Source organism: Phlebotomus papatasi, chromosome 2, assembly GCF_024763615.1.
Source record: "Phlebotomus papatasi isolate M1 chromosome 2, Ppap_2.1, whole genome shotgun sequence".
NCBI classification, from domain to species: domain Eukaryota; kingdom Metazoa; phylum Arthropoda; class Insecta; order Diptera; family Psychodidae; genus Phlebotomus; species Phlebotomus papatasi.
The window spans coordinates 56,915,306-56,927,316 of NC_077223.1; the positions used below are offsets into that span (position 1 = coordinate 56,915,306).

General features: G+C 32.6%; 2 protein-coding genes across 3 annotated transcripts in view; one reads left to right on the forward strand and one right to left on the reverse strand.

The window, feature by feature from the left end:
- LOC129801846 (arginine-hydroxylase NDUFAF5, mitochondrial) overlaps positions 1-1,310 on the forward strand; it is an 11,721-nt gene extending 10,411 nt beyond the window's left edge. Inside the window, exon 2 of the mRNA XM_055847212.1 lies at positions 786-1,310. Within this exon, the coding sequence (XP_055703187.1) occupies positions 786-1,145 (360 nt within the window). The 3' untranslated portion in view covers positions 1,146-1,310. The remainder of the gene's footprint in view (positions 1-785) is intronic.
- Positions 1,126-11,766, reverse strand: LOC129801838 (CDK5 and ABL1 enzyme substrate 2). 2 transcript variants are annotated; one of them, XM_055847196.1, is made up of 6 exons: positions 11,162-11,720; positions 4,480-4,631; positions 3,994-4,411; positions 3,815-3,853; positions 1,533-2,049; positions 1,126-1,467 (listed from the first exon to the last, which is right to left on the reverse strand). In XM_055847196.1, exons 1-6 carry the CDS (start codon positions 11,518-11,520, stop codon positions 1,327-1,329), a joined length of 1,626 nt encoding a protein of 541 aa, XP_055703171.1. In that variant the 5' UTR covers positions 11,521-11,720; the 3' UTR covers positions 1,126-1,326. The 2 variants fall into 2 exon arrangements, with proteins under 2 accessions (XP_055703171.1, XP_055703172.1); XM_055847197.1 differs by lacking the exon at positions 3,815-3,853 and having other exon boundaries at positions 11,162-11,766.
- Between the last annotated feature and the right edge of the window lie 245 nt (positions 11,767-12,011).

Below are 12,011 nucleotides of genomic sequence, written 5' to 3' on the forward strand. Positions count from 1 at the left end.
GTCAGCATTGTTTTACATCAAATTTAGGTAGAAAACTTATTTTTTTCGACTCAAACACGGAAAATTGCACACTTTTGCCTCTAACAAAAGAAGATTTTTAGCCCTGGGAGTGATTTAAAATCCATATATGTCGGCTATATGGACAAATTAGGATGGAAGATGATAGGATCTTGTCATTTTTATGGAAATTTTTTGGTTATCAATTTCCATCCCTTTCAAGACCTTAATTAATCCCTTATTTTTGTTCGTTAAACATTTTTCTTGCAAAATTTTAGCAAAATTCATGAAAAACTTTATAAAAATGATTCTAATTAGCTTAATAAAGTTATTAATTAATTTACTAAAAGATATTTACCTACACTGATTTAAAATAAATAGCCTGGAGCCAAATTTATTGAGTGGAGCTATAATTATTGCCACCCGAAAATCGCCATTTTGATAAAGGTTCTATCACAGTACTCACAGTTCTAACGGTATGAAATTCAAATGGCAATTTTTCATATCGGTATGAAAATACCTTCAAATGATGTTTTTATTTTTTTCTAAAAAAAATTTTTTTACAAAGTTTTTCCAGTATGAAAAAGTGGAGCTATGATTATTGCCAGCAGTGTATTTATAGATACTTTATCCCATTTTATTTCTTCTGTTTTTTTTTTTTCAAAATAAAAATTATGTACCCCCCCCCCCGCCAACAAAATTTGAGATTTAGCCCCCCGCCCCTATCTGAAATCCTGGGTACGCCCTTGTTAAATTATATTCTCAAACTTATTATAGAATTCATTTAGATCCGAGACATTGGCGGCCTGTTGAACCGAGCAGGATTCACGATGTTAACCATTGACACAGATGAAATTGTGGTCGGATATCCATCCATGTTTGAGCTGATGTGGGATCTTAAAGGCATGGCTGAAAATAATGCAGCATTCAACAGATCTCTTCACCTTTATCGAGAATCATTGATTGCTGCTTCTGCAATTTACGATGATATGTACAAGAAACCGGATGGTGGAGTTTCAGCAACATTTCAAGTAATCTACTTAGTAGCTTGGAAACCTTCGCCAAACCAACCAAAAGCCTTACCACGAGGCTCTGGAAAAGTATCCCTCAAGGATCTTGATAAAGTTGTTGAAGGAAAAATCAAATAAACGTATATTGTACAGAAAATCCCATTTTACATTATACATAAATTATCCATATATATTTTCTTTGTCAATCAGCATACTAAATTCTAAGATTTTATTTAAGTAATCGAAGTAGTCCAATTAAGTAATTAAACAAAAAAAAAACTTTGAATCTTTCAGGATTTTGAATTACGTTGTTTTTTTCTTAGGACTCATAAACCAGTCTCTGATAGTGTGGAAAAATCTCACTAATTGGGACATGAAGACCAAATTCAAGTGCCACAAGAACAGCAAATTCTGAAGCTATCAACTCCTTGCGATTTAAGCGAAAAACACTCTCAGTTTTCTTTAAGGAAAAAAAAGGACAATGTGATAAATGTTTGAAGAATATTTGACTTCATTTAGAATTACCTCAATGAGACTTTTGAGAACATCCCCTTTGATATCATTTAACTTTCCACTAAGCAAAAGGCAAGCACCAGCACACAATTTCCTGTTGGCTTTATTAATTAAATTGGCCAAGATGAGCTTCTCAAAGTACACATAGGCCTGAGATATGGTAAGCAAATCCACTCGCGAATCCATCTTATTGATTCTCCTCATTTCACGCTTAATACTGCGCAATTTGCTAAGACTAAGCTGAATCTGCGGGAATTTTTCTCGAAATTTGTCATTAAGTTCTTTCTTAAGATCAGACGGCCGCACATAGTCAATCACTGATGTCATATACGACGTGAAGGTCAGCAGAGTTCGGTGCTTTCCAGCAATCAATTCTGGATCATCCAGCAAATTGGCTGAATACTGCAATGATTGCTGACGATTTTCCAAGCTCTCATCCAAATCAACACTTGCAGTTTTACCATCACAAATCTGCGAAGGACTGGATGCATTTGGTTTCGCAGTTGAGTGGCTATCGTAAGTAAAGCACCTGAAACGAAGGGGAGTTTTTTTTAATTATAATTTTACCACGATTTATTTATACTTGCTTCATCAAACATTTATATAATACTTCTTTAATAAATTTTCAGCAATTTTTCAAATTTAAAATGTACTCATCCTTTTTTTTTTAGGAAATTTTGAAAAACAAAATGCAAGTCAGTAGAGGGATTGGATTATATCGTGCATTAATTAGTTTTGTGTGTAAACAAATTAAATTAGTTAGTTTGAGAAAAGAAACTATGAGCTGAGAAATTGTCAGTTAAATCCGCATTTGTCGTAACTTCATTTTTGCTATTTTGAGATTTATACATATTTAAAATCGACGTAATTTTGTTTATTAAACGCACTTGAGAAAAAGAAACTTTTATAAGCCAAATAAAAATTATTTTAAACAAAAATTGTCGTAAGTGCCCTTAATTAAGAAAAATTTATCAGAATTTGTCGTAACTTTCACTTTTGGCGAAGTTACGACAAATTTCCATACAAAATTTTCTCTAATCAGCATTTGCCGTAACTTCTTTTGCTCGTTTGTGTGGCTTGTAATTTGCAGCAAAAATGTAATATTTCTCATTAAAACGTTTACAAAGTCTTCCAAATATCCAAAGACAGCGCGAATAATGGAACATTAAGTCATTTTAATTCAATATTTGTAAGAAAAAAGTAAGAAAAATCCCTGCCCATCTGTCATTAATTCAAAACAAAACAAGTGACATGGCGCACAAAATTTATTCAATAAAATTTGTGAAATAAAAGCTTTTAGGGACAGGGATAACAACAGTATATAATTGACTAATTTAGTGAAATAAAGGCGCTTATTATCACTGGAATAATTCAAATTAATATAATGCATTTTAGAAAATTGTCGTAACTCCCAAGATCTCCATACATTGAAAGTTACGGCTTTATAAACGATGGAAGTTACGAAAAAATCTTATTGTGTTTCATCAGACATATATCTCTATATCTCAGCTTTTAAATCATTTTATAAAGATTTTCTCGAGTTAACTTACAGTTTATTAGTTCCATTTTCATTATTTTGACTCAAAAGTATCACATTTGGGGCTCATTTTTAACCCTTTAAGGACGATTGGAACACCGGTGTCCCATAAAGAAAATAATTTTTCCTGACTACCCAAAGTTATTTTTTTCTTATGTCTGTACATAATTGTAAAGTAGAAGGATGAAGGAATCTACTATATTTTTTTGCAAGTCTCTAGCTATTTGCTATGCAGTAAATATTTAAGCTCAAAATTGACTAATTTTTAAATTCTCAAATTCATAATTTTTTTTATTTATTTTTTATACTTCTAATTTCTTTTAAGCAAAACCCTTTTGGCAATAAAAACTACAATACTCATACGTAATATTTTTCATTAAAGCGAAAAATATTATTCATTGGTATTGTCAGAAAAATTACTTAAATTTTTGGGTTATTTTTGTCCCTATCGTTCATAGAAGCACAAAATACACAGAATCAGACTGTGTTGGACTTTCCAATGTTAGATGTAAGACTTATCATTGATTATGTTTCTCAGTTTAATTTTTATTGTTGATTTTCAGTCCGTAAAAAGTGTCTCGTCGTTAAAGGGTTAAGGAAAATAAAGCTGAACTGAAAATTTCGTCTCCTGAAAAGTTGTCAAAAGGAAGTTACGACAAATGCTGATTTAACTGACGAAATGACATGACAAATTTAAATAATGCTCAGTAGAAATCACGATGTACACATACACAACACAACAATGATGAATGATTACCATTTGCTACCCCCCTTCTGCCAGGTGATTATTTTCGTCCTGAAATTTGCAATTGTGGCATTAATGAAGCGAGACGTGAGACAGAGATTTTAAGACAAATGTAAATTTTGAATGAGTAAGCTTTAGTTACGTAAAATTTGTGGCGCTTTTAGAAGAACAAGTGAAGTGATATCCTTTACCTTGCCATTCCATGATTTTTCAGTGCATTCGTTGAGGTAATCTCAAAGCTACCCTCAGGTATCGTACCATAAGTACTCAAATGTTTCTTTTCCTTGTAACCTGGTTTTGAGGGCACTAGAAGATGCCCATAAGATACTTCAATACTCCCATCGACCTTTTCAATTCCCAAGAGATCAAAGGCATCGAAAGGAGCGTCATTGATAGCTGAGAGTGGACGTGGTCCAGAGGTGTTTCGACGTCTTGTACCAAAATCTTTCCTAGCATCTCGTCCTTTACAGTAGGGCAAAGCCGAGTAGACCAGAAAAGGGACTTTTTTGGAGGACACAAGGACACGATCATCTTTGAAATGATGTGATCTTGCAGCTCCAACGAAACGTATTTCCTTTGGATCAGATATTTGAACATTCTTTGAGCGACCTATAAAAATATAAATCGATCATATTTGACTAGTTCTTTTTTTTGAAGAATTTTAAAAAAAATCATACCTAAAGATAAGCTTTCTGAACTGCTATTGTGAATGTCTGACTTCCTCTCGTCATTAAGAAGCATAATTGCCCTTTTTGTAGCACCACTTGTGCGAATTGATGATGATCCCAATCGTGATCTTACTAGAATCTCATTAGGTTGGCTGGATAGACTGCAGCCACACAGCAAAAATAAATATTGATTTTAATTAATAACAGAGAATAAATTTTGAACAATCTGTTTATAATGCTATGTTATTTTTAAAACATTCAGTATAAATCTGATTCAAAAAATACGGCAGACTGGGGCAAAATTTGTCAAAACGAAAATTTTAATATTCACTATTTTCTAAAAATAAAAGAGACTGAGGCTTGATTTTTTTTTATTATAGATAGCCTTCATGAACCTTCTTAAACTTACAAAGTTTCAAGGGATTCGAAGAAGGATTATGTAAAATAAAAAATAATTAAATTTTGAGCCCTATTTTTGGAAAATATCAATAGGGTAAAAAGTGGAAAGCGAGACAGTTTGGAAAGTGGGAGCAAGCAGTGTGGAATGTGAGACACCTCCCTAAAAACTTGATAATAAATCAATTAAATATTTCTATTTTCGATAAAAAGATTTTTAAACCTTAATTTTGTGATTATTTGAGAAGTTAAAAATGCAAAAGTCATTATTAAACAATCAAAGGGTGACTTGCAGAAAGAATTTTAAAAATGTATTGCATGCGCGATATTTATAACCTTCACACGGTAGTTACCATTTTTCTCTGTTTCTTATGGAAGTTGCTAGGAAAATATCAAAGAGTTTTGCTTGATTTTTCAGCATAATTTGTGAAATATTATTAAGTCCGTAGGGTAAATATCCTAATTCAAAACCATTTCCAGACGCTTTAACTTTAACAGAAGATTTAACACATTAAGTTCATATTTTTTCTGAAGGGAATTACATAAATTTGATCCTTGACTCTTCTAGAATGTTAATGTTTAGTGAAAATTCTTTAGATATAATTTGAAAACTTCTTAAATACAAGAAAAATACGCGAGTGTAAAATGCTTCTATTGGAAACAAATTAATCCAAATGGAGACAAGGGAAAGTTTCTAATTGGAGACAAAGAGTGTAAGTGAAACCGCGACGAAAGGCTTCCAAAACCTTGTTGAGTTGCTCCTGAGTGCAGAATGTGTTCTTATTCCTGATCTTTTCTCCTTTCCCATCTAAAACAATAAGAAAATCTCTCCAAAAAATCATATTTCCGGGGTTTCCAATTGAAGCATTTGCAGACACTTCAGAAAAACCATTTTTGTTCACGAAATAGGTAATTATTTCATTTGAAAACTTCATGTACTGTTAACAATAAAGATTAGCACTTAATTTAACTAATATTAGCCAGAAATATGACATAAATGTTTAAAAAAAAACGAATAAACAACAGTCATCTCATTGTGCTTTTCACTTTCACTTTTAATTTTTCTGAGATAACAAATTAAAATTTGTGAATATAAATGGATTTTCGCTTTATTTGGAGCAAAATTAACTAAATAATGAAACTGAGGTATAGAAAATATATAATATAAATATAGTAATTTAGTATTGTATTTATCATGAAAACAGTGATGTTTCCATTTGGAATAGTGAAAAATTTCCATTTGAAGCAGGTTTTGAATTAGCTTAATTTACCCTAGTGAAAATCGAAGGACATACATCCATTTAAAAGGCGAATAAAAAATATTTGTGAAATATTACATTTAAAAAGGAGAGAAAAGTGATTTATTTTCGTGTTGCTTTCAAAACAAGTTTTATGAAATCTTGGACAAGTTGATTTTGTTAATGAATTTGGTGGTTTTGTGCAGTGAAATCATGTCAACTGTCAACAAGGAAGACAAATGATCTTTAAGTACCCGAAGAAATAGTTGCAACAGCAGTTAGTAGCTGATAAGGAGAAAAACTCCTTCAGAAAGGCTGCCAAGATTTTCAGATTCCGAAGACCACTTTTTCTGAACAAGGTGGTAGTAAAAATCGCAAAAATACCTGGAGAAAAACAAAGAGGAGCCTCTACAGAACTCCAAAAGCAAGTGGAAAAGGACCTGGGCGGATTGGGTATTGGAATGTGCTAAAAAGTTGCATCCGCTTTAAAGCCATAACTGCTGGACAGCGCGAGGTGTCTGTGAAATTTACAGAACCTCTTTTTGGTTGGACGTCCAGGAAGTTCTTGGTAATTAGGATTCCTCAAGTGTTACCCAGACATAAAGCAGGGATCAGCATAACCATCCAATGTGCAAGTATACGCAGAAAACCCTCAAAAATTGATTTTCTATATATTTCGTTCAATAATTTGTCATTTTAATATCACTATGTCCATCTTTCTAAAAGTTTTTGTCCCACTTTCCAAAATTTTGTCCATCTTTTCAAAATGTGTTGTTTTCTAATGTGATTGAATATTCTAATTAATTGGTTGAAAATTCTAATAAAAACTGTTAAGATTCTGTTAGAATATTTCACAAGGAATCTTATGATACAAATTAAATTAAAATAATAAATATTTATTCGGCTTAAAAATGCATTTGAAATTGAACTTTTTCTTAAGTGTCTTCCTTTCCACAATTCACCCTACTGATTAGCTCAATTTAAACACATTTCTCGTTAAGATAGAGAAAAATTATCTTCCACAAAGTTGTAGAGGAATGAATTTCCTATAAAAATATGTTTATTTGATATTTTTAAAACGTTTGCGAGAATAAAACGTCACAAATTATCCGAAGACTGACAAAATTTGCCTCAGCAATTTTGAAAATCTCCACAAAATCGACTTTTATGTCTCCGGCACACCTTTTAGATCAGGAAAATTTCATGAAGTCGAAATTCGAAGCCCTTTCTTTCTCATATTCTTTGCATATGTCTATCTCATTCTCTTGCACTCTTCTTCTTCTTTTAAACATCACACCAAATTCAATTTCGATCAATCGAATTTGGTATGCGAAAAAATGAGATAGTCTATACAAAACATGTGAGAAAGAAAGGGATGCGAATTTCGTATTCATGAAATTTTCCTGGTCTAAAAGGTGTGCCAGAGCCATTAGAAAATAATTCGAAAATCACATTTCTTTCGAGATAGAAGAAAATAGTCTTCTGCAGTGTTATAGAGCAGTAAATTTCTTTAAGAATATGCTCATTATAAAACGTTTAAGTTTTCTCAGAGCTCGTGAAAGAATTAAATATGCGTTTTGATAAGTTTTGCCCCAGTCTCCCCTATTAAAAAAAATTTTTTGTCTCTCTTATTAGCTATCCTAAGATTAAGATGCTTCTTATTTGTTTGTTTATAATGGATTGATGATTTGTTGAGTTAGCATTACTGATGTAAAACAATATAAAGTTGATAGAGTCTGACATCGAGTATTCTCATTGATTTCAGTATAATTACCACAAAATAGTAAATAATATGAAATATCAGAACAAATATTTAATAATTAAAAATAAATTAACAAAATAGAATAAGGATTTGAGGATATTTCCACTGTTTGTAGAATTTCCTTGTCCATGTGGCGGCCTGATTATTGGTGGATATACCCCTCCGCCTCCTCCACCTGGTGGTCTTCCTGGACGTCTCAACGTATGAACGTCATAACTAGCAGACGCGTTTTGATAATCTTCAAATAATGACTTCATTACAATTCGTAAGTGGTAGAACGTATCAGGTAATAAATTATCAAACAACATATCATCTTCTCCACAAATAATGTCTATAAAATCAGCTTGAGACCAGTCTTGGTCCCAGACTTTGACTTGAAGTTGGCATATTAGTGAATTTTCATTGATTTTAGCTGGTCCTGTATTGGTTTTTATTCTAACACTCGTAAAGTTCACTTCAGAAACTGTCATAACTTTGGCTACAGTTTCACAAATAATGAATCTCCACAAAATCAGAGTAAATATTAGTAAGAAAGAAAATACAACAAAATTCGTCATTTCTTGATCAATTTTCTCAACTTGCTCTTACTGTACTAAAATACTGAAAAAAAAATTCTTCGTGCTTTTGTGTGATTCTTATCAATATTATTGCAAAATAAGAAGTCTTTTTGATTTCGAACGAAATTTAAAACCAATAATCTGATAAACAAAGAGCATAGTAGATAAAAGTTACAAATTCCTCTATTCCTTTGTGAAATAATAGACATTGAATCTGATAACTGTGTGTCTGAATCGTCTCTAAATAATTCCACGAAAAGGGGAGACCGGGTTGATAAATTAGCCAACATTGATATAGTTTGGACATAGCTGATGATAAAGGATGATATTTTGCTCTATAAAGAACATTAAACAAACCACCATTTATTTTCAGAGTAAACAGACATAGGGGAGGGGGGGGCAGTTCACCCCTAAATTGCATAATGGATTTTGGGACCCTTTTTGCAAAAAGATGATAAACAGAAGTTAAACTCTGTATATTCTGTGAATCTTGACCAACGCACAATAACTTTCATTAGTAAACATGTTTTCAAAATTTCCCATGACAATGAGTGAGATGACTAGATCTATTTCACTCTCATTGAAATGTCAAAAACATGTTTACCAAACAAAAGTCATTGTGCGTTGGCCATTAATAAAAATAATAACAATAATCCTTTAATTTCAATAGTCTATTGTGGAGAAATTCATTTGACTTGCAAGGCAGAATGTGTGAAAGTACCCCATTGCGGGGCAATTTCAAGATAAATATGAGGCAATTTTTGAGAAAGATAAAACGCGTTTATAAGAAACTTGCGATACCAGAATTGATTAAAATCACTATTTTGAAGTCTTCTAAGACTCTAAAACCTAAAAATATAATCGAACAAGAACCTTATAACAGAATTTGAACACTAATTGATCATACAGAGAAAATAAAATATCGTCAAAGATTTCCAAGCCTATTTCTCATTAATTGAGCAATTTTCTTTGATTTTTTAAACGAAAGAAATGTCTTTTGTAGTGCTAAGCTAATTTTGTACATTGTTGGATTATTATATCGCCTTAGAACATGTCCTTTTTAGATAACAGATTTATAATTAATATTTTAAAGTCTTGAATTTTTATAATACCACTTTTACAAAATTAATTAAAGAATTCAAACGAGAAGCGTCACGAAATTAATTATTTTTATGTAGGGTAAGTGTGCCAAATTTCGGCATAGTTGCATATAAGCACCGAATTTGAATTTAACGCAATTTAAATTCAAATTATACCTAAATTTTAACGGTCTTTGCGTTAATACATCCTAAAATGAATAAATAATTAAAAGCAAAATGAATTTATTGACTATTCGAAGATATTACATACATAATTTTAATTAATTTATTTGCATGGCCGAAATTACATTCAATGTGGCCGAAATTAGAAGCTGGCCGAAATTTGGCACACTTCCCCTACATGGGTCTCAGTTATCTCTTTAATAACTAAAAGGTTTTATCCCTTTTATCCCATTTCTTTCAAAGGGATAAGGAGAATATGGAAAAATTGAAACTGCCCCGTCGTTAAACTGCCCCACCCTCCCCTACCCACCTTATTCATTCAAATTAATTGTTAATCTCTGCTAATTCAAACATTTTAATTTGCAAATTTGCAGAAACAAAAATCAATTGCTGGCTGAATTGGTCAATTGTGAGGTTTTGTTAAAAACAAATAAAAAATATTAAATCTCAACGTATTTTCAGAATTATTCTAACAGTTTTTCTTAGTTAAATAAAACATACAATTTTTGCCATTTTGGTGAATTGTTTAATTTCTTGGTGAATCAATCATTTTTCTTACAGAATCACTATCCTGTAAAAGAATTCTGTTACGATATGACAAAGTCGGATGACCATTTATAAATCTTTATGTGATAAATTCGGAAAAATTAATCAGAAATCAGATTCATAGTTGCTAAGAGCGGCGGCAACTAAAATTCCAGAAGCCAAAATCCCGAACGCCAAAATCCCGAAAAGGCCAAAATCCCGAAATCCAAAATCCCAAAATACAAAATCGCGAATTTTCAAAATCCTGAAAGGGATGAAATTATATCAAGGAAAATGTTTAGAATAATTTCATAAGACACAGAAGATTTCCCTTTGCCTCCAGCGAGCTCGAGTGCAATCGTGGAAGTAGCTATGATACTTTTAAGAATTCGGGATTTTGGCTTTCGGGATTTTGGCGTTCGCGATTTTGGTTTTCGGGATTTTGGCGTTCGGGATTTTAAACGGGACCCGAAATTTATTTGGTCCCAGAATATATTTGTTCTTCGTATGGGGAGACCAGTAGGGGAATTCTGTAACGATATGACAATGTCATGACAAATTGTCGTAGCAAATTCGGGAGCAGGACAATATTAAAGCCCAAAGAGCATCGAATGTCCATTGCAAGGGGTTTAATGAACCTGCTAAGAGCTTCATTGAACTCCTAGCAATGGACATTCAATGCTCATTGGGCTTTAATATTGTCTTGCTCCCGAATTTGCTACGACAATTTGTCATGACAATGTCATATTGTTACAGAATTCCCCTACTGGTCTCCCCACACGAAGAACAAACGTACTCTGAGACCAAATAAATTTCCCTTGAAACTCTTAATTTTTTCTAACCTAGTATACAATTCCAAACTAAAATCCTTTAGTTTAAAGAGAATTTAAAAAAAAATGTTAATCCTTATTTTATTCTCAGGATTTTTTTTAATGATTCGCAACAACTTACCGTTCTCTAAGGGGAGTATTTGAAACAGCGCCTTTTCCCATTGAATAAATAACCGAGTCTGAACTCTCGGACAGTCGGTCCTCACCACGCGTCCGGAAAGCTGTCCTACGTCCTGTTTCAACTCGAATATCATCAGCAAATGTCTTTCCATCCCCTTCATCTGCTGTGTCTTCATTATCCGGCAATTGTGTCTCGATGGAGGCGACTGTTGTTATTTGACACGCCGGTTCAGTAACACCCTCCTCTATGCCATCAAGGGAGATAGCTGAGAGGAAGGCCAGAGCAGCAAGACGATGCTTATCGAAAGCACCCGTTAGGGGGGCTTCAATTTTGGAGCACTCAAAAACACTCTTCATCATTCAATCTTACTGTAAAATTTTCACGCACTGTGGCACGTTTTCTCACAAAGGTTTATGTTTAGGCATTATGGATACTTTTCTTTGTACGGTAATACTTCACAAAAAATAGTGATAAACAAATATTTTTCACTTTATTTAGCAATAAATTATTTCTTGTTATAGCGTCGTCAGTCACTGTCGCTTGGAAATTTGATAAACACTACACCCTATAAAATAATACAGTCGACACTCGCAGAAAAATCCAAGGACTTGTCATAGACTTCGTAAGAAATTTATTTTACACTGCATAATTTTTCTACAAATATATTTACACAGTCAATAAGGATACTTTTGTATGGTGAAAGGTGGAATTGAGGATGGAGCGGATGGAGCCAATAATAATTATGCTCCTCCCACTTGCAAAAAGTCAAGTCTGCTAATTCGGGCGCTTCGCTATCTGGATCGTTTATGACTAATCCACTTAAAATAATATTTTTATTTTTATTTCCGTA

Bases quoted from the DNA above. Each gene is read 5' to 3' on its own strand.
- LOC129801838 (XM_055847196.1), bottom strand. From the start codon at position 11,520: ATGATGAAGAGTGTTTTTGAGTGCTCCAAAATTGAAGCCCCCCTAACG. The intron at 4,632-11,161 runs GTAAGTTGTTGC...GTGTGGCTGCAG, and splicing joins AATACTCCCCTTAGAGAACG to TCTATCCAGCCAACCTAATG. The intron at 3,854-3,993 runs GTAAAGGATATC...TGCAAATTTCAG, and splicing joins AAAAATCATGGAATGGCAAG to GACGAAAATAATCACCTGGC.